Genomic DNA, 21,502 nt, shown 5'->3' on the forward strand with positions numbered 1-21,502 from the left:
ACATTAGATTAGTACATTGATAAAATTAAAAGGATAAATATTAAAAATGTATATTTCGACAAATTATGTTATCAATTGCTACATCAAACAAATAATATTATGTTTTACTATTAGTCCACCTCAGGATTTATAGATAGCTCTTCTATGGTAATATTACTTTGGCATGATTTTCCATCGGCATAAATTCCATCTAACGTTTTTGCTATAACTTGTTTGAGCGCTCTGTATTCTTCTAAAGCTTTTGCACACAATTCACCTTCAGGAGAATTTCCTGGTTCCAGCAATAACATTTCAAGAGCTCTCTTTAAATGTCTTTCTGCATTTAGCAATTCATCCTAAAAGAATGATATTATGATTATTTTCTAGTTCATGCTGTAGCAGGGTAGGCAGAGGAAGCCTAGTGTTAACACACTCCGCTCCTCACTTTCCGCCACGTTTCACCTCGACACCAGAGCTAAGAAATCAAAATATTAAATATTTAATTTCCTCGAACGAGAGGAATCTTTGATAAAAATATTTATATTTAATATGAACTTTAAATAAGCATGTAAAAATAATAATACGTAAATCAAGTTATACACACAACATAAGCTGAAGGTGTTATTTCACGAGCGTCCAACATTTTTTTCGCTAGCTGCACCATTGTTTCGTGTAATTCATATAACGTAATAGCTGAAAAAAGTTTAGTCAATAATTAAAAAAAAAATGCTAAGAAAATCATTCAGTTATGTAATTATAAGAATATCATCTGGAAAAGAAGTAAGAGTTTTAAGTTTGGCTTTATCAAAAAACGTAAAAGAAAAAACTACTATATATTTTTTACCTGTGAAATATTTTTAAAAAATGTACCAAATATGCTGAATTTACCTTTAGTTCTACATATTCCAGGACTTAGTATTTCCAATACTGGTAATATTTCTTCACATAATTCAATTTTTCGCCGCATTATCTTTTTTGTGGGTCTCGGTTCTCTATTGATTGTATCTCTTAGAACTCCAGCTAGACGTTGTTTGGCATCTAGTAATAAATAATGCCTGGGAGCCAACACAAGTGATACATTTCTTATATATTCTTCTAACTCCTTTTCGTCTTTTTTATCTTTAAGGTATATGATTAGTTAATAGAGATATTGAAAGTTGGTTAAAAATGTTAAGCAATATAATAAAATTACAATTATTTCTAAGAAAATGTACTATTAGAATATTTACTTATTAAAAATGTTAATACAATTTAAACTTGATAATTTCAGAAAAATATGTACACAACCAATACTTAGAAATTTAATACTTACTTATTACTTCTAATTTGTCCGAACAACATTGAACCTTATAATTAATACCAGAGGGTTCATTTTCTTTTTCACAACTATGACAGACCCAAGTCTCGCCCTTTCTCGATATATATCCCTTCTTGCAATGAGGACACAGTGCAGAACTGAGAAATGTGCCAAGTTCAGTAACATCCAAACACCGGGAACAAGTGCATTTAAAGTATTTACCAATCATTAAATGTTGCTGTCTTAAAACAGTTCCCTAAAACAATACAAATAGTAATAAGTATTTATTTTTTTAATAAAAATAAATATTTGGTAAAGAGAAAAATCTGCATTTTTTTTTCTTCAAGGGAAGAAAAAAAAATCACTTAGAAAAATTATCTACTTCGTAATGGTGATTGCATGCTACCAGTTACTCTATAGAATTTAACTCCTTTGTATAATTATTTAGATAAGTAACGCAACAGCACACATCATATCAATCCTACATGCACAAAAAAAAACGTACTTTCAAAGGATCTGTATAATTATAATAAATCGGTTCTCCTTTCTTAATATCCCTGCTCGCATGGCAGACGAGGACGTTGCTATCATTTATCGACATGTGGGTATTGGCAACACAATCGTGGGCCAGCAGTGCCGCTTGTAGGTAGACGCCTCGTAGCACCTCCGCACATCCTATAGCTGGTATGGGGGGACCGCGGACCTCGAAACTGTTGACGTCGATGGCTGCACATATTCTTTGAACTATGTCCTTATTGTGACCGTTGTCGAATAAACCCAGTGTTTGGACGAACTGAAAGTAAAATTAGTATCAGATTTTTTTTAAATGTTTAATGTTATATTCCTATTAATATTATAAATGTCAAAGTTTGTGCAGCTGAATGTTTGTTCAATTTTCACGCGAAGCCCGTTGCTCGCTAGAATATTATATAAAACCATTCTTTGAATTACCTTTACTGTGTTATCATAATATTCCCATACGCTACTTTCCCGTCTTCTGTCCAAATGCGTTTCTAATTCCATAAAAACCTTCCATTCTTGTGGGCTGGTTTCTCTCTTTAATATTGCTCGAAGGACCAACAACGAACCGACGTTTTGCACCATTTTCATTGGACTCATTCCTTGGTTAAGTTTTAAGTTTCGGAAAAAGTCGCATTCTTGTTGATTGTGCCATTCTAAAAAAAATATTAAGTATACTTAAAATATATTGATTTGCACTTGATATATTATTTAACACTTACTTATTAAAATGAAATTGTAATATACTGGTATTGAGGTTAACTATCTACTAACTAGGTATCAATTCCGATCCCACACTTTGAATAAGTATGTAAACTATGCAAGTTTCAATAAAATAGTGATGAAATTATTTCTTCATATCATCATCAGTACCTAGTTAAAGATTGTATTTTTTTTAAATTTAGTGTCGTTTCGTTATTAAATCAAAATATACTGACTAGCAAGCTGATTAGAACATCCATCTCCAGGACATATTGGGGCGACGGCACAATTCTTGCACACCAAGAATTTGCTTATTAGAGGTAAGTAGCAATTAAAGCACACTAAGGAAGTTTCGCTGTTAGGTCCCAACACAAAAGGCTGATCCGAAAGAATCCTCTCCCCAGGCTTTAAGTCCTTTGCAGCGACTAGATATCTATTTAATTAAATAACATGAATAAAATAAATATAAAAAAACTGAAATTAAATAAATCAGATTCACACTGTATTCCGCTCACAGCAGGGTAAGCAGAGGGAACCTAGTGTTAAGGCACCCCGTTCTGTACTTTCCGCTTAACTCTAGAACGCAACACTGAACTTCCATTCAGTGTAACTCAACACCAGCTTTGCAGAGAGAAGAAATGAAATTAATATAATTTTCTCGATTGAGAATCGAAACCACAACCTGTCGCGTTTACAATCATACACCTGTACCCGTTCGCGACAACTGGACTCTTTAAATAATTTAGATAAAAGTATATATTATACATTCATAATTAAAACCATCTTTATTAAATGTTTGTATTATAGAACCCGTATTTACCTGCCTAATTTATCATTATGTTTCACTTCATATTTAGTACTCATGTTTAATATAATATATTAATAATGTATATGAATTGAAAAAAGTGATAAGTGCTTTTGTTAAGCAGACACGAGCGAAACTAAATCGCCGGTCTTATTTTTAGCTGCGCGTAGAACTATTTAAAGCTTCACCACGTTGTGCCGTTCGACGAAATGCAATCATATATTCATTTTCTTTAATAATAATAATTGTTATAATATTTTTCTACCTAAATGATTCCATTTTTTTTAGCTTCACGCGGCAGAGGAAACCAGGGAAAGTGTTAAGTCACTACGTTCTCATAAAGATATTTCCTTGAACGACTTTACTTTTCTTTAATTATGTACCTATGTGTGTTTTATGTGACATTTTTTTTTATATTGAATAGGCTTGCGTTTGACCGTATAAGTCTGATGAGCGTTGATGCATCTACGGTGGTGCACGCTTGCCTAGTAAGTACCTATTGACTCTGTTTTTGAAGGCCCCCATATTGCAAGTGCAATAGGCCTTAAACAATTATCTGTTAGATTGATCCGTAAAGATATAATTTTTTTTTAACTTTTACACAATATCGATACACTTATTATTATAATTATAAAAAAACAAAGTTGTTAAGTGAAAATTTTATTATCTTAAAATTACACTGTTACCAACAAAAGGTAGACTTATGACTAGTAAAATATGCAATACACAACATTTATTTACAACAAGTACAAAAAAAAAACGATTTTCTAATTTACAATAAAATATGATATAATAGCATTCACAACACGCATATTTCTTTAATTTAAATTATTCTATAGCGATTATATCGATGTCAACAGTCTTTCTCTACAGTGAAGATATAAATTACCTAAAACTTAGATACTATAAAATAAAATATCTAATTGCACCTTTAATTAATATTAATTTCGAGCACATTATTACCAAATAATAAATTAATATTTAGTAATAATATAACAGATTCTACAAAACATTCTGTTTTCTTAAAGACAGCCACATATTTTGTATATCACGCAGGCTCCTGAAATAAAGGATAAAATATAAACTATTTTAATTTGCCAAGGATAAAAAAATAATAAAAATTACTATAGTGACCGATTCTCTCCTTCATACCAGGGACTAAAAACGAAATTTTCATCTAGGTGGAACAAAAATTGTATAAGCACCAAAGAATAAATTCATTATTAGCGTAGGAAAATGCGATATAATAATCCGAGGTAGGAATGTCCTCTTCTCCCTCTGGGTGAGATGAGGTTATTATGAAATAATCTTTTTGAAATAATATAAAATGTTGATAATTCTTTATTTATGAGGTCGTCGTTGAGCAATGGCCTACGATCTTGGTCTGACGGTAAATATAATGGTTGTGGGTTTAGTTCAAGCAAGAAGGAAAGAGTTATTTCCAATTTCGCGCTTTCGTAACAATACAAAGGAAAAAAAACTAATTTCATTACACTGTAATTTTAACACAAAGAGGACATAAAAAGTTAATATCGAATGCTATACGTAATGTCTAAAATTTGATTAAAAAGCTTAGGACGTATTATATTTACAATAAGCTTCCTATGCCCGCCATATTTTATACTACAGCTAAACAAAATTAATATAAGTCTCACCTCGTCCAAGACCGGCATCGGCGCGCTCTGATGGGCAGCACTTATAATGTCCTGCAGGCAGCGCGCGAACTCCTCGATGACATCACGTATGGAGTCGGGCTCGCGCTCGTCGTGCGGTTGCGCGCACTCGGTCGCCGCCGCCACCAGGCACTGGCACACCGCCTCGATCACCTCCGACGACATGAAGCTGCACGGTTGTCTGGTGGAAGACATTGTTAGGAGTCATGTTGTGAAATAATTTTAAGTTTAAATGAAAAAGACAATATAAAAAATAATTTTATAATATGAAACAAAATAATATATGGGCTGTGCAATGCAAGCTAATTTAAATAAAAATAAATCTTGTTGTATTAGGTAATCCATCGACCGTGAAATGCATACGAATTTAATATATAACCTGACACAAAGCTCTAAAAAACAAATAGAAAAAGCTAAAATGTTTCAACCAGCTGAACGCGCAATGTCTTGAATCATGGCTAATAACTCTCAATACATCACCTTTCAACTAAAAAAAAACTGAATGTTGTACTTTGAAAAAGAATAAAAGATGCCAAATATCATAATATGTATAATATATGTAGCATTTATGCTTGATTGATAAAAATGACAATAGGTTTTTTGTTTACTTCATTTAACAACCATTCTCTACAACGTCATAAAATGTTACTCAGCTAAATACTGGCAAAATATGATCTGAATTTTCAAAGCATAGACACGAAGAAGAGGTCGTGCTATATGAGCACGCAAGCCCTACTTACTTGGTTCCTTACAGGCAGCCACCTAATGCTTGCATTTTTCCAGGGACAGAGACCCTCTTTAATACCCACCCGGTTTCGCTGTAAACACTAGTAGAGCTAACAGCTTTAACTACGAAATAGTTCGAATAAAAAACCTACTTGTTGGCGGCGAGGGGCGGAGGCCGGAACACGGCCGTCTGCGCGTCGCGCGCGTTGCGGCGCAGCGTGCGCTCCAGCGCGTCCTCCACGTTGCGGCAGCCGACGCACTTGCATATGGATGAGCATGCTATTTTTGCCTGCAAAACAAATTATTTTGAATTCATAATTTAAATAAAAACCTATTAGCAAAACACTAAATTCTCAACACGCCGGGAAATTTTCGTGACATTGCGTGTGACGGGAAATTTTCATTTGGCAAGAGAGAAGGCTATGAAATATTTTAAAGTGTTATTCCACACTTAGGAAAGAAAATTAATTTTTTGAAAAATTTTGAGTAACAAATGTAAAAATCTCCCTACAAAGATGCTAGCAACAAAAATAAGTTGTAAGACTTTCGACGAAGCCCAATGAAAGCGTATCGCTTAGTGAGCCAGAGCACTTGAACGGTTTCCAAGAGTCCAGGGTTCAAATCCCGCTACGTTACGTTTTTTATGTTTTACTTAAAAGTATGTTGATTTAAATTTTACTAACCTCATAACATTCACAATAATTTTTAAGACAACCACTTCTTTTACAGTTACATCCTTTGTTATGCCTTCGTATATCGGGACCACCAATTTTTGATTTACCAATTTTTGGCCTAAAATATGATAAAAACATTTTAAATGTTAACATCAAAACAAAAAAGGAAAATACAGAAATGTTTATTTTAATTCTATTTTTTTTTATTTAGGACAATAAAAATCTTGCATAAGACATAGGGAAGGAAGAAATGCTCAGAAATCGGAATTTGTCCGGAATCCCATATTTTTTTCTATCTTCATGCTGTATCCCTATATATAAAATCCCGCCAAATGCAAATAATTTTATCTACTGAGTTAGAATCGAACCTACAACCGTCACGTTACTTATACGCTGTACCACTGAGCCACGACGCGACAACTTTAATTAGATTCCAACGTAACTAAAGCAACTTATATACACATTATCATATATTTACCTGAAAGCATTAGGATTTCTTTCGAGACACCCTCGAATCGCCTTCTGTCTCAACTCTTCATTTTCCAAGTTATTGTGGCAATTATTGCAATTACACCGATTACAAAACTCTCCGTTTGCAAAACAATCGCAGTACAACTTGAGACACTGTGACTTTGTACAGTTGCAAGCCTTACGGGGCCTCAGCCCGAGATCCGATGTACCCATATCTAATTGAAAAAAAAATGTTTTTATTAATATATACATAAATTTAAAGAATATAGTTCAAAATTTGATTGTATTTTATTTTTTATAAGATAAACGGTCCTCTGGCCAATATTAGGTAGTATTTGCAAAAAAATAAAATAATAAAGATTTTGAACAAAAGACATTAAATAAATGCAGTAAAATCAGTATACATTATAGAAGGCCAGTGTGTTGAATTATTAGAATATTCGATTTGTTTTGTATATAGGATATTTCCGTCCATTCCCCACTTTCCGCCGATTTTTTTTTGCAATGCGTGTTGAGTGGCGGACCTAAACGCCGCACTTATGCCTAGTTACCAAAACCAAGAAATGAAGATATTAAATATTTTATTCTCCAGAACTAGACTGAACTCTTAACAGGGGCGCAAGCGTATACAGCCGCACGCTTGCGCCCCTGCGCCATGACGGCCTCACCAGGGCCTTAAGGGTGTGCAAATTGTAGGTCGATGTTTGAAAACCTTTTTCGCATGTTCCTAAGAAATTTATTTGAAGGATGCTAGATTAAGTGACATTGTACTTTGATAGTCTAAAACATAAATTGTACTATTTTAATATATATTTTTTTATTAATTCTCGTACCAGATTCTGAAGGAGCTGGCGTACTCGGCGAAGGGTAAGTATTCAGTGTATCGCTTTCCAAGTTCAAGTTCAAACCTTGCGAATCGTCCTAAAATAAAAAATAAACATGGTAATATAAACAGGGAAATCTACTTTATGACAATACAATTCAAACTATTTCTAATACTTATTTCCTTCATTCTTTAAATTAAGTTAATCTAAATTACAAAAACATTACGCATAAATAAGGAAGCAACAAAATATGAAATCATTTTATATCATAGATAATAAACAATTTTGTAATAAATTTGTGTATTGACTTAGTAATTTTGATAATTAAATCTTTAAATATTTCATTAATGATGGCGCAGTGAGACAGCATCTTGATAGCACAAAATGCACCGTTGAATTCCGCCACTCAACACTCAATGCCTCGAATTTAGTGGCGGAGGACAGACTGTCATATAAAATTAGGTTTTCTCTGCATGAAGCTAAAAAAGTTATTAAATTTCACTTACTGTTTTATTGTGTGCATCTGATACAGAAGAATTGTCAAAGTTAGAAGGAATAACAATAAGTGAGTGGTCATCAGACCTGTTGCTAGATTCTTGATTTTCCCCTCCATCTATACTGGTCTCTGATGCTGTACTCTAAAATATATTGAAATAAATAGACAAATTAAATAAATAACCGATCTGAATGTTAACAATGAAAAAACTTTATTTTTTTTCTCTCCTTTACGCTGTATTCCGCATGTAGGGAAGAGAGAGGCAATGAGTGCTAAGTGGCGGAACTCAACGCTGCGCTTCGCCACAACACCAGAGCGAAGAATAAAAATATTCAATGTTCTATTTCCTCAAGTGAGAGACGATCCCACAAACACACGGTTGTATCTCTGCCACAACTGGCCTCCAAAATTTTAACAATGAAACACCCACGACAAAACTTTGTTAACGATAGTTTAATATAGTATCTATCCATTGACCACGGAGTCAGTAGTTAGTGTTCGTTGAGTTCCGCCGCTCACCACGCAATGCCTCAAGATTTCGGCGGAAAGTGGGGAACAGAGTGTTTAAGATACTAGGTTCCCTCTGCCTACTGTGCAGTGTACGAGATACACATTAGTAGGTAAATACTACAAACACGTACAAAGCACACTAACCAGCTCAGTCTTATACTCTAACTCCTCATTGCCACTGCCTTCATTGACAGTCTTCTCTATGAGAGCTCGCAAGGCAGTTTTAGAATCGATCTCCTCCTCGCTCATGTCGCCCTGCGACGCGTCCTCCGCCGCGTCTGTTCCCGGCGAGAGTGGCGCTAGCAGGCTTTGTGACGAACGGGATGCCTGGAAATTGAATATACAATGTGAGTTATATATATATTCGTATAAAAAAACTAAAGCAATCAAAGCGGAGGTTAGTCATTAAATCTGGAGGAACATATTATATAGATTAAATAGTGTAATACTAACTGTTAGAGCCTGCGACGTTTTCGGTATCACAGGCGCTATCCGCATCAACTTTTGTGCGGTTTTCGGAGCTGACGCTAGAAACAAACAAAAAAAATATGTAACTTATTTGGTTATACTAAATTACTGATAATGGTAATAAACTTGAGCAAATATTTTACATATAGATATTTCACAACAAAAAAGAATCTTATTACAACATTTTTTTTTTCAGCTTCACACTGTATCCCGTAGGTAGCAGAGAAGGCAGAGGGGACCTAGTGTTAATACACTCCCTTGCTCCTTTTCTTCCGCCGAATTCCGAAGTAGGTGGAGCTCAACGCCGCGCTTTGCCTCACGCATATGTACCTGCCGCCATGATTGGCCTCATTAAATCGTATCCAAATACTAACTTCTCTTACACCCCTAACAGCATTATGAAAATAAACGTTTGAATAAATACCTTGATTTGTAGATAGAATTAGTGATGGCGGCTGACTGAGAAGTTTCTCTGCTGTCATTGGGATCAGGTTTCCTGCAGCCGATTAGAATCATTTATTAAATAAATTTGGCGAATTCTGTTAATGACGTCAATAATGTCGATGACGCCCCAAACGCCAAAAGCGCTAAGTAAGCTACTACCTATTATCCTATATGGAATAGAAAACTTAAATAAACTAACAAAACTACTGTATTGTGTAATTCAAGCACTAGAAATATAAAATTATCAATAAAAATATACTCCATATAATTGAATCCACTGAAAAGTACGAAAAGTAAAATCAAACACACTGATCGGCCATACCTTCTCAAGAAGGTATGGACAGGACTTGACATCCAACTGTGTCTACCTTTTCGCCTAACGCCACCCAGAAAAATAGCACGCATAATTCAGCTCTTGAATTCCAGGGCTCAAGGAACTGAAAAAGTTCATCACATTTCTGGCTGGTCCATTCAACACAACAATTTTCCTTCAATTTTTTAAAATAATGATTCATAAGCCTGGTTAGCACAGATAAAACTGCGGCATATCATACTACCAGAGAACAAAGAAACAAAAATATTGTCATGTTTACGGTCACATGCCTGTGCTCCTGAACCACAACTAGCCTGTATGTCTGTCTCTCTACAACGTTAAATACATTTCGGCGAAAAAAGAGGAACAGAGTATCTTGACACTACCTTCTCCAACTACCCTACTCATATGCTGGATAATACGTGTGAAGCAGAAAAAAAAAACCACCTTTGTAGTGAAAATATTAAAAATCACCTTTGTTGTCAAACATGAAAGTTTTAGACGGCACAGCTACTAATGGCTTGGCTACAGGTTTCGATGTCGACGAGTTTGTTACCACACGGATATATTGCACCTGGAACAAACAAGGGGAAGATTGAACATAATAGGTATGTACACTTTCTTACACTTTAAACCTTTTTATAAAGATTCCAATGATTGTTTTCCATATTAATAAATGTATTGACTGTATATTTTGAGCATATATTAGCTATATAACAATAAGTAAATGTACTTACGCCTTTCCCTGGAACATTTATCTCGTGAACCTGGAATATAGAAGTTTACAAATTAAAATACATATAGATAGATATACAGGGTTGAATTGTCAGCACCACTTTAAATGAAACCACAGTTTTAACTACTGTATAAAAGCCTAATATAATTCGGAAAAAAAATAATTCCCAAGTTATTTTTTCAAACAAAATAAATAATAAAATTATCGTTTTAAAATAAAACTCCATTTGTAAAGTATAACATAGGCACCCACACACTTACCTGTCAAATCGGAAACGTCGCACACGTATGTGTGCGTCACACGAAATACAGGTATGGATAAAAATCGTGAAATGAAAAAAAAATCCTACGTCCAAACTGTTGAGGTACCCTGATTAATTTCTTAGGTGTGGGTTTGAAATATATTACCCTATGCAGATTCAACAAAAGAAGCGTTGCCTCTTCCACCCTGTATATACATTTTTTTTACTTCAGGCTGTATCTTATGTATAGAAGGGAGGAATTTAGTATTACATTCCTCGCCACTTCACGCGCAATCCAGACAACCTCTGTTGAGAGAGCTTGTTACTTGTAATTAAAAAATAAATAGAAAATAATATGAAAACAGGTATAAATAAAATAAATATGAATCATCATAAAATGAAATTTATATAAGAGAACCAACTTGTGATTTTTGCGGTGCAGGAACCTTCAGGATAACATTCTGTGAACTATTTGCAGGGATGACAATTTTCTGTTTTACTCCACTGCCAACTGCACCTATATTATTATAATAAAATAACATATTACTTCTCATAGTATAGAACAAAGTCAGTTTTCAATTATGTAAAGAATCTTTATTAAAGACCATCCAAAATTTATTAAAAAATATATTTTTGGCAAGATGGCTTAGACTGCAAACTCTCTGTTACACTGGTCTATTTATAATAATTGAAAATAAAAATTTAAAAAAAAAGAAGATTTTATAAATAAAATTCTTAAGTTCCTTAAGAACAAAAGTTATTTATTGTCTCAATTTAATTATTGAATAAGAAAAAATCCAACTAACTTAAAGGAGGAGCAGGCATCAATTTGGGTGATTTTATCGGTATGATTTCTTGTTTTTTTGCTAACTTTAACCCTGGTTTTGATGATGTTGGAACTAGAATCTGAATAAAATTATACATACATTTAAGTTGACTGAAGAAGTTAATATCAATACAAAAAAAAGGTATTAAAGAAATGTTTCACAGATAAATAATATATAACATTATTTTATCTTATCGTCTGACTGAAAACGCGACTATGAATTCGATTTTCACCTAAGAGTGTGAATTATTTTCATATAGCTTTGGTAACAAAACAAGGTACGGCGTTGAGTTACGTCACTCACTCCAATACGGGAATTAGGCACAAAGTGGGGAACACAGTGTCCGACGTTAAATTCCTTATTACTAGCGTGCTATTAAAGGCCTGAATTTCAGCGCGAAATTGAAAAAACCACCTTATTAGTAAGTGATATAGGTATCGCTTTCTGTTGCATGGCGACGAGACGTCCGCCTTTGCCCACAAGTTTCGTTATAACGGTGGGTTGCTGGGCACCTGTCACTTGAGACTGACCTTTACAAAAAAAATGTAAATAATAAAGGCAAATTTCGAGTTAAAAATGAATTATTGTAATCTAATAACATTGTATTCATACATATGAGTTTTATTTTGAAAATCGAATCTTAACAAAGCCTATGCAGGGTAAATAAACATATAACATTAAACAAGTCAATATTACATAAATGTTAATTTAAAAAAACATAATTTTCTCTCAAAATAACAAACTTTATAACATTCAATGAATGTTACTGCAGAATAATTTTACCTTGAACAGTAATGAATTTTGTCATGACTGGCTTTGTCTGTGATCCACTCGCGCTTTTTGTAGCAATCACCTGGGCCTGAAATAAATTACACAAAATTTAATACATAATTCTTTTTATGGCTAGTTAATAATATTTTTTTATCTATATCGATTATACCTATACAAATTTTAATTATGTCATAGAAATCAAAAACTCTTTATAATAAAAAAGATAATAAAGAATCTCTTTATAATAAAGAAAACATTATCTACCCCAAAAAGTGACCTTATAACAATAAAATAGGCAACCTTATAGGCAACCTCTTTCATTATAAATTAATTTAAGAGACTAGTGTTTACAATCAATAAAATCCCAGTCTCACTGCATGACTTGCAGACTTGAAAATAAATATAATTTGTTAAAAAATAAAACACAGCAAAAACTTACATGATCAGTATCAGCTCTAATGTACTGCACATCAGACATTGAACCAGATGCAGGCACTAGTTTTATTTTTGAAGAACCAGAAGAAGGCACCATTATAAATTGTTTTCCTATATGTGCTGCAAATATTTTAAATATTAAATTAAATGTTTACTTGTTATTTATACTGTCCATATTTAGAAAAAATATTTAACTTTACAATATCTTACAACATTTTAATGTAGTATTGGACTATTATCACCTTATTTCTTTTTAATCATTTACAAGATTGATACACCTAGTAGTTTGTTGCATTTAATTGTTACAAAAATGAATTTAAATTATTCCTATAATATTAATAAAAGTTAATTCAACAACATACCTACAACATTACTTCCCTTAGAATTACTTTGACTACCTGGTATTGGCACTTTTTGAGTCAAACCCTTATTAGTTACGAAAGTGACAGGTTTTGGAGCTATGGCATGTTGTTTAGACGTATAGGACTTGGCAACAAGTTTTGGAGGCTTTGGAGCAATAGCTACTTGGCGCGGTGCAGTCAGTTGTAATGCAGTTTCATTCTTTCTGTTTGTGCGCATTGGTGACATAGTCTGAAATTTAAATTGTTATGATAATACCACAAAGCCTAAAGACCAATGTCTTTAACAAGTGCGTCCTACCAGTTATGACATATGGAGCCGAGATGTGGACACTGACAGTGCGACTGGTCCATCAGTTTAAAGTCGCTCAGCGTGCTACGGAAAGAGCTATGCTTGGAGTATCTCTGAAGGATTGTATTCGAAATGAAGTTATCCGATAGAGTACTTATGTATGGACATAGCCCAAAGGATTAGCAGGCTGAAATGGCAATGGGCTAGGCACATTATCTGCAGAACCGACGATCGTTGGGGTAAGTGCATTTTAGAGTGGAGACCATGCCTGGGCAAGCATAATGTAGGACGTCCTCTAGCTAGATGGGGTGACGATATTTGCAAAGTGGCTGGCAATGGCTGGATAGGAAGAGCTGAAGATCAAGATCAGTGGCGTGCCATTGGAGAGGCCTATGTCCGGCAGTGGACAAGGACAGGCTGATGATGATGATAAAATAAAGGAGCATTCATGTGATAAATTCTGAATTTACAGCTTATTTAAAATAGGTTTACTATTTTTTGACTATAAAAAATTGAAGCCATTTAATTAACAAACCAAGAAGTACTTACTGAGATTGTTTTCTTAGACAAAACAAAGTCTGTTTTATTACATTAGTATAGATAATGTTCAGCAGAAGCTAATCATTGCATATATTACAAAAAAATTGCAATAAAATTTACCTTCACAGCAATGATTTTGTGTTGTATTGGTTCTTGTTTCATTGTGCTCAAAATTTGCGGTTGGAACTGTAGGTCTATCATTGTATCCTGACCTGATAAAAGCTGTTGTTGCTGCAAATAATTAGAGTTTATTATTTTATTAATGTAATATGTATTTTTTGCTTTATATTCGTCCACACATAGCAGGATAGGCAGAGAAAAAACCTTGTGTTAAAATTATTTAAATTATAATAATAATATTAATATTTTAATAATTATAATATTTTTTTATATTTTTTCATCATAATGGTGTACTAGGATCTACATCTGACTGTAAGTTTAACAATAGAGTTCAAATGACTCTCAAGAAAATTAGATATTTTCTTTTTAGTATAACAAAGAATAGTATTTAAGTTCCACCATACAATATATAGAGGTCATGCAAAAAGCAGGGTATGGTACATCTTCAGACATTATATTGATAAGACAGCACGAAGCTAAAGAAAAATTATTTTTATTATTGATACTTACATTCGATTCGACAGTGGTAGTTAAGGCAGTGGTTTGATCACTTTGCACTGAATACTCTTGGAGGGAAAATTGATCCCCCATAAAATCTGAAATGGTTAATTATTAGTCAAATATTTAAAAATATTTTAGATTTAATTTATCAAAGCTGCCTAGTTTGCATTGTATGGGATACAAGTGTGAAGCTAAGTATAATATAAAAGTATATAATTAGTTTTGTATATTAAATAATACTTATAATTATTCAAGTTAATTATATAGATAATTTTAGGAATAAGGAAAATAGGGAATAAAAGTGTCTTCATGGCAATGAAGTATTTTAACACTAGGTTCCCAGATTTTGTCTATCTTGATATGTGCGGGATACAATATGAAGCTAAAAAGAAAAAAGTAATAATATATTGTCAAAAATAAAAAATTACCTATAATTTCTTCACCACCTGTATCCATGAGAATAGGTTGTTCTTCATTATGGTCAAATTCCATTTGTATACTTTCCTCATGACCAGAATACTCCAAAGTTATATCGTTTTGAGTGACTATAGCATCTTCCGAATGCCCAAAGTCAACCTTGCAGAAGCAAAAATGGTGAAATTACTTCAGATACAGAAAACATTTAAGTTTTACAAAGTTTATTACTTTAAGACATTAATATTTAATATTTTTACTATTAATTACTAAAATTTATATATGTGCTCATTAATAAATTAGGAATTCTACTTTACACTTTAGAACACTGATACAATATATTTACGTGTTCAAAGCGCTCTATTTAACTTAAAAACATCCTTTGAATACAAAATAATCATATACTATAGACTAATGCAGGCATTTACCCCCATAGCGCTCTCCAAATTTAAAGAGTCGTCCAAGTTGTTATCCATCTTATATACCTCTTGATTTTGATTACTATTTAAGCTTTATAGGACTTTCTCGAAAATAGTTATGCACAAAAAGCATTCAAAAACAAAACATTTCTGAGTTCAAAAGAGGCCGCCATTTTAACTTGTCAAATAATCTCGGCCTCTCCCGCAGGTCGCCACGGTTAAAAACAAATTGTCACAAACAAAAATACAATATTTTTGTAGAACAATAAACTGAAGAGTCCATACGGACTAGTAAACAGAGGTTAAAGTATGAAATATTTATATGCACTAAAAATAACGCAATTTAAAATTATTTTTGTAGTAAAAATGTTCAAATATAGCGAAATTTGTATGGCGCTTGTTTTAATTTTGTATAAATGTCAAAGTAGAGATAGCCAACATAACAATAATAAGGTCTATGACTGAAAAGTTACGTTCAAAATTAAAGATATTTATTTCATAAAACCTTATAAATACCTGATATTATGAAAGATACTGTAAAATGCAGTACGGTATATACGTGATATATCGTATTATATTCATTGTTATATACAAAATATTTAATAGAACATAACGTAGATACTTTTAAAACGATAATGATTCTGTACGATACATTAATTAAAGTTTATATTTATTTATATTTCTATAAATACTTGTTGCTTACTGAAGTAGTTCTTCAAAATATTTTTGGGCAAATGTAATTAAACCTCCTTGATCACACAAATATATGTTTTTCCTGAAAAAAGACTTTACACTATCTTATAAGATAATTTGAGCTGACATAAATATAATCATAATACGGTAGGAATTCATTAAGTTCTCGGTTATATAGAAATAGCTAAAATCGATATGTTATTATATTCACTGATAATGAAAATTAAAAAACCAAAATACATATTTTAAGCATTATTTTGTAACGATTTAAATGTTTTATTTTCATACTAATTGAATATCCTTTAAATTTAGAGTTAAATAACACCACATTTTTTTATATTATGGCATTGACAATTACACTTTGTAATTATTCACAATTTGACATATGTCATTTAAAAACGGCTCGTTTATTATATTTTAGGTTTCGTATTTAAGAATAAAGAAAAATAAAGCAATATGCTTATTAATTTGCAGAGCGTTCGTCAATATTTATCAGAACTTAGAAATTCAGGTGGATTGCATAAAGATCAAGCCGAAAAGTAACAATTTTTATTTATTTATATTACCTATGAGAGAAGATTAGAATTTTACATCTTTTACTTTTTATTATAGGTATCGCAACATATTACTAGAAATATTGAAACATCCTCAAGGTGAACTTGCAGAATGCTTGAAAGCTTTTGTGGAAGCAAGTACGTGGTATAAATTTATTATAATCTGTTCAACTAACATTTATTATATGTTAATCTCGTCAAAATTAATTTGATTGCCTTATATTTTGTTGTGGTTTGTAATTTTATTAGTAATATTTTATTTCCGTCATATATCTAAAATAATATTAATATAATTAAAATTTCAGTTGTAAATGAAAATGTGAGTTTGGTGATATCTCGTCATCTCCTAACAGATGTCAGTACACACTTAGCATTGTTACCAGACAATGTCTCACAAGAGGTGTCTCATTTTGCTTTAGATGTAATTCAACCGAGAGTTATATCTTTTGAAGAACAGGTACTTATTATTATAATTTCCATCACAATTCTTAGAATGCTTTGTCCTGCTATTAATTGTGAATTATGTTTTATATTGTTTTTTTTTATAAATTTTACATTTTACTTTCATTTAAAGGTGGCTAGTATAAGACAACATTTGGCAGATATATATGAACGGAATCAAAATTGGAAAGAAGCAGCAAATGTTCTTGTTGGAATACCATTGGAGACTGGACAAAAGTAAATATAGTGTCCCCAATTTTTATTATGTTTACTTAAAATTGATATATATTTTTTTGTCTTCAAAACAAAACTTAGCAACTCAATATGTTTCAAATCACAAATTCTTAAATGATTGAAATCACAAATGTTATTAAATATCAATTCAATTTAAAAAAAACTGTATTAAGTTTAGGGGTGCTGATTAAAGTAACATAACATTATTATTTCACAGACAATATTCCGTTGATTATAAACTAGAGACATATTTAAAGATAGCCAGATTGTATTTGGAAGTGGATGATCCTGTCCAAGCGGAGGCTTTTGTGAACAGAGCATCTTTGTTACAAGCGGAAACCACTAATGAACAATTGCAGATATATTACAAAGTTTGCTATGCAAGGGTCTTAGATTATAGAAGGTATGGGTTTGTTTTATAAATAAAATGGATAAAAATTTTGTAAAGCCCAGATGTATGGTAAATCATATAACTAAATGCAGCAGGTTATGGGTTTGATTAATTTTTTAAATGTAATTGAAATACCATTTGCATTTCTTTGTATTAATTAGTTTTATTTATCATGATTAAAGGAAATTCATAGAAGCTGCACAAAGATACAATGAGCTGTCATACAGAAACATCATTCATGAAGATGAAAGGATGACATGTCTCAGGAATGCTCTTATTTGCACAGTTCTAGCTTCAGCAGGTAAACAGACCCATTTTTGTAATAATCTACTAATTTACATGATTAAATGAAAAAAAAAAAATTGTAACAATCAAAACTATTTGATTACCTTACAAACCAAATAATTTTTATTAGGATATTTATTAGGATTTTAATTTTAAAATAGTAGAGATTTGTTTGATAACATAGATTTTTTTTATCCATATATATCTAACATAATTTGAAATAGATAAAATCAGTGGCTACCCATTCCGATTTTTTCGCGCGTTTTAGTTATATTTTTAGTTTTTTTTCCACTTATATTTAAATTTTATATATTTAAATTTTCACTTTCTGATAGACAAAGCCATGTAACACAAAAAAGTGTGAAACTATAAAAACAAAAATGTCAGAAAGAAGTAAAAGTAAAGAGATTGCTTAAAGCAATAAGACCGCCTTTGCATACATGTTTTTCTTTCACTTTTATTTATGTTGTTCTTTCTATATATTTCTTTTATGTGTGCAATAAATTATATTCTAGTCTATTCTACCTTTTTTTTCAATTAAACTTTCATATCCCTAATAACAGAGGCTTTTACTATTCATTTTACTTCAGTTATTTCAGAAGATATTACATGTTATTTAATAGTTAAACTCTATACTTTGCCTAACACAACAAATGATTACTTTTTATGTTTTTAAGCTTGAGCGCCAAAGCTAATGTACCGAATGAGTATAAAAATCTATACAGCAATGGAAAAAGTGTATTAATAAAATGATTCCTTTATTATAATTTCAGGACAACAAAGATCTCGCATGCTGGCAACTTTATTTAAGGACGAGCGTTGCCAACAGTTGCCGGCGTACTCTATACTTGAAAAAATGTACCTAGACCGTATCATACGACGCTCTGAACTACATGAGTTTGAGGCTCTTATGCAAACTCATCAAAAGGTATTTTTTTACATTTTTAAAGTGTTTCTTTCTTAGCTTCACTAAGTATCCCTCATATAGGAGGGCAGCCCAAAAAGACTAGGTGTTAAAACACTCCGTTCCCTATTTGCCGCCCAATTTTTGAGATATTCGGAATTGAGTAAAGGAGCTCCATGCCGCACTTTGTCACGCGTTTAATTGGCGACGAGTGTATGTACGGTTTTCAGGAGAAATCAAAAAGGAAAAGTAAAGACAACTACGTAAAAGTATGGTCCATCTTATGTGTCAATAACTCCACTTTCGGGATATAATGAACCGGTTGTCAAAACCCCTGAAACTTTTCATCTCGAAGCCAAATTAATTACGAATTTATTTTAAAACAGGCAACAATGTCAGACGGTTCCACGATTCTCGACCGGGCGGTATTCGAGCACAACCTGCTCTCCGCCAGCAAACTTTATAACAACATAACGTTCGAGGAGCTCGGCGCGCTGCTGGAAACGCCGCCCGCGCGCGCCGAGCGCATCGCCTCCCATATGATCAGCGAGCAACGGATGAACGGATACATTGATCAGATTAGCGCTGTTGTGCATTTTGAGAGTTAGTGTTGATTGTGTTGTTTAATGTGTCTTTGTGTTTTTTTAAATTGGAAGTGGGTTAAGCTCTACACTAATAGGTGATAAAATCTGTTATAGCAGTCGATAGAATCCACAACTATAGTAGGTAATCTTTAAAACATAAGTAGATCCTACAAAAATATGTATTTCGAGGAACTAGGAGCGCGCCACAGACGCCGAACGCATCACCTTGCATGTAATCGAACGGATGAACGGATCGATATATTAAGCAGATTAGTGTTGTCGTGCATGTTGAGAGTAGTAGAAGTAGAATTATTCATAATATTAAGTGTCGTAGTGGGGAGGGGGACATCAGACCCGAGCGCCGCTCTTAAAGGCGTGCCAAATAGTCCGCAAAACTATTTAATCATACATATGAAATTATATTGTGTTCGCGTGGGGGCGCTGTAAAAGTATTTTGCCCCGGGCGCGAGTTAAACTCGCTACGGCACTGAATATTAATTAAGGAGGTATTTCTGATATTTATATAAAAAGTGTGAGTAAGATAAAAATTACAACAGTATTTAAGTTTCACGACGATTTAAAAGTTGAAATATGTATCCGGCCCTAGGTTTCTCCACAACTCACTATCTTTCAGTGAAAATCCCATAGCGAGCTCCACACTATCCTACATATAGCAGGGTAGGCAGAGGGAGCCTAGTGTTAAGAAACTCCGATCCCTACTTCCGCCAGAGGGAGCCTAGTGTTAAAAAACTCCGATCCCTACTTCCGCCAGAGGTATTGCATGCTGAATTCAACGCCGCGCTTTTTGTTTCTGTACTAGAGCGAAGAAATGAAAATATATTAATAAATATTGAGCAGGGCAAAATGCGACCAAAACAATTGAATAGATATTTTTCGTATAGATAATTTATGTATGTATGTATGTATATGATTATTATTTATCATTATTCATAAGGTTTTAATTTATGAATATGTTTATTTCTTATGGAACAACCTTTCTTACTAACCTTCGTTGTGAGGACTTTGTATTAATATAAATAATAAAAAAAGAAACATTTAATAATGTACTGTTTCCCGAAAAAAATACAGATTATGTGTATAAATATTTTTTATCTACTCAACAGCACGTGAAATCCTCCCACAATGGGACAAACAAATCCAAAGCCTGTGTTACCAAGTTAACGGGCTCATAGAGAAGATTGCGGCGGCCGAGCCAGAGTGGATGGCCAAGCTGATGGAGGAAGAAATGATTCAATAGAAATTATTATATGTAGCTCTTAGAAACCAGTTTCAGTTTATAGACATTTATTCTCAATAAGACCTAAGCCACTTACTTGAGAACGATACTTTAACACAATAGTTAAGTTGTCGTTGTCAATTGTTACACTTACATTTACAAATGTAGCTTATAATAATTTAAGATTAAGTTGCTGAGACAAAAATAGTAAATTTTGTACTTACTTAACACATTGTTAATAATTATCGCGAAAATATTTAGCCAATTGAAATTTAAATGTGTTAAATGAGTTAACATTTTTTATAAGTGATGGTACTTTATTGTAAAATTGCGCTCCTTCGAAAGGAGATCGATCATTTTTTTACCGTAATTGGTCCTTGTTCTGGGCAGCACCAATAAACTAGCTCGGCATTCACGAACTGAGCGTCCACTAACATCTTGTATTTTAGTAAAGGATATATTACTATGTACGGTTTTATTAAGTATTTTTCGTATATAGATACAGATGTTGTAGACGCACAGTTGGCAAATTGTCATTATTTTTGTGTTTTCATAAATTTTCGTTGTCGATGCTAATCGATCGAAATACTTCTTATGTTACTATTAAATGTATCGGTACTGCA

The 21,502-nt window shown here is 32.7% G+C and overlaps 3 protein-coding genes across 3 annotated transcripts; 1 reads left to right on the plus strand and 2 right to left on the minus strand.

Annotated features, from left to right (window-relative positions):
• Positions 1–33: 33 nt before the first annotated feature.
• LOC146539138 (SET domain-containing protein SmydA-8-like) lies at positions 34–3,476 on the minus strand. Its single transcript, XM_085185807.1, has 8 exons — positions 3,318–3,476; positions 2,734–2,930; positions 2,228–2,451; positions 1,782–2,069; positions 1,292–1,532; positions 868–1,098; positions 584–672; positions 34–335 (listed from the first exon to the last, which is right to left on the minus strand). The coding sequence occupies exons 1-8, from the start codon at positions 3,359–3,361 to the stop codon at positions 111–113; spliced, it is 1,539 nt and encodes a 512-aa protein (XP_085041933.1). The 5' UTR covers positions 3,362–3,476; the 3' UTR covers positions 34–110.
• A 473-nt stretch (positions 3,477–3,949) lies between these two features.
• LOC146539139 (protein lin-54 homolog) lies at positions 3,950–15,753 on the minus strand. Its single transcript, XM_085185649.1, has 22 exons — positions 15,566–15,753; positions 15,152–15,299; positions 14,733–14,818; positions 14,223–14,333; positions 13,274–13,502; positions 12,916–13,031; positions 12,489–12,564; positions 12,120–12,235; positions 11,685–11,784; positions 11,301–11,395; positions 10,639–10,668; positions 10,376–10,475; positions 9,569–9,640; positions 9,130–9,203; positions 8,821–9,003; positions 8,177–8,308; positions 7,680–7,767; positions 6,854–7,061; positions 6,385–6,493; positions 5,854–5,990; positions 4,958–5,156; positions 3,950–4,362 (listed from the first exon to the last, which is right to left on the minus strand). The coding sequence occupies exons 1-22, from the start codon at positions 15,611–15,613 to the stop codon at positions 4,351–4,353; spliced, it is 2,469 nt and encodes an 822-aa protein (XP_085041775.1). The 5' UTR covers positions 15,614–15,753; the 3' UTR covers positions 3,950–4,350.
• Positions 15,754–16,618: 865 nt separating this feature from the next.
• Positions 16,619–21,502, plus strand: CSN4 (COP9 signalosome subunit 4). The gene is made up of 9 exons (XM_085186025.1): positions 16,619–16,788; positions 16,862–16,941; positions 17,109–17,260; positions 17,378–17,481; positions 17,696–17,881; positions 18,052–18,170; positions 18,928–19,082; positions 19,445–19,661; positions 20,767–21,502. Exons 1-9 carry the CDS (start codon positions 16,706–16,708, stop codon positions 20,898–20,900), a joined length of 1,230 nt encoding a protein of 409 aa, XP_085042151.1. The 5' UTR covers positions 16,619–16,705; the 3' UTR covers positions 20,901–21,502.

The sequence above is a fragment of the Heliconius melpomene genome, chromosome 5, assembly GCF_056956725.1.
Source record: "Heliconius melpomene rosina isolate 202511_hmr_F chromosome 5, ASM5695672v1, whole genome shotgun sequence".
Classification (NCBI taxonomy): Eukaryota; Metazoa; Arthropoda; class Insecta; order Lepidoptera; family Nymphalidae; genus Heliconius; species Heliconius melpomene.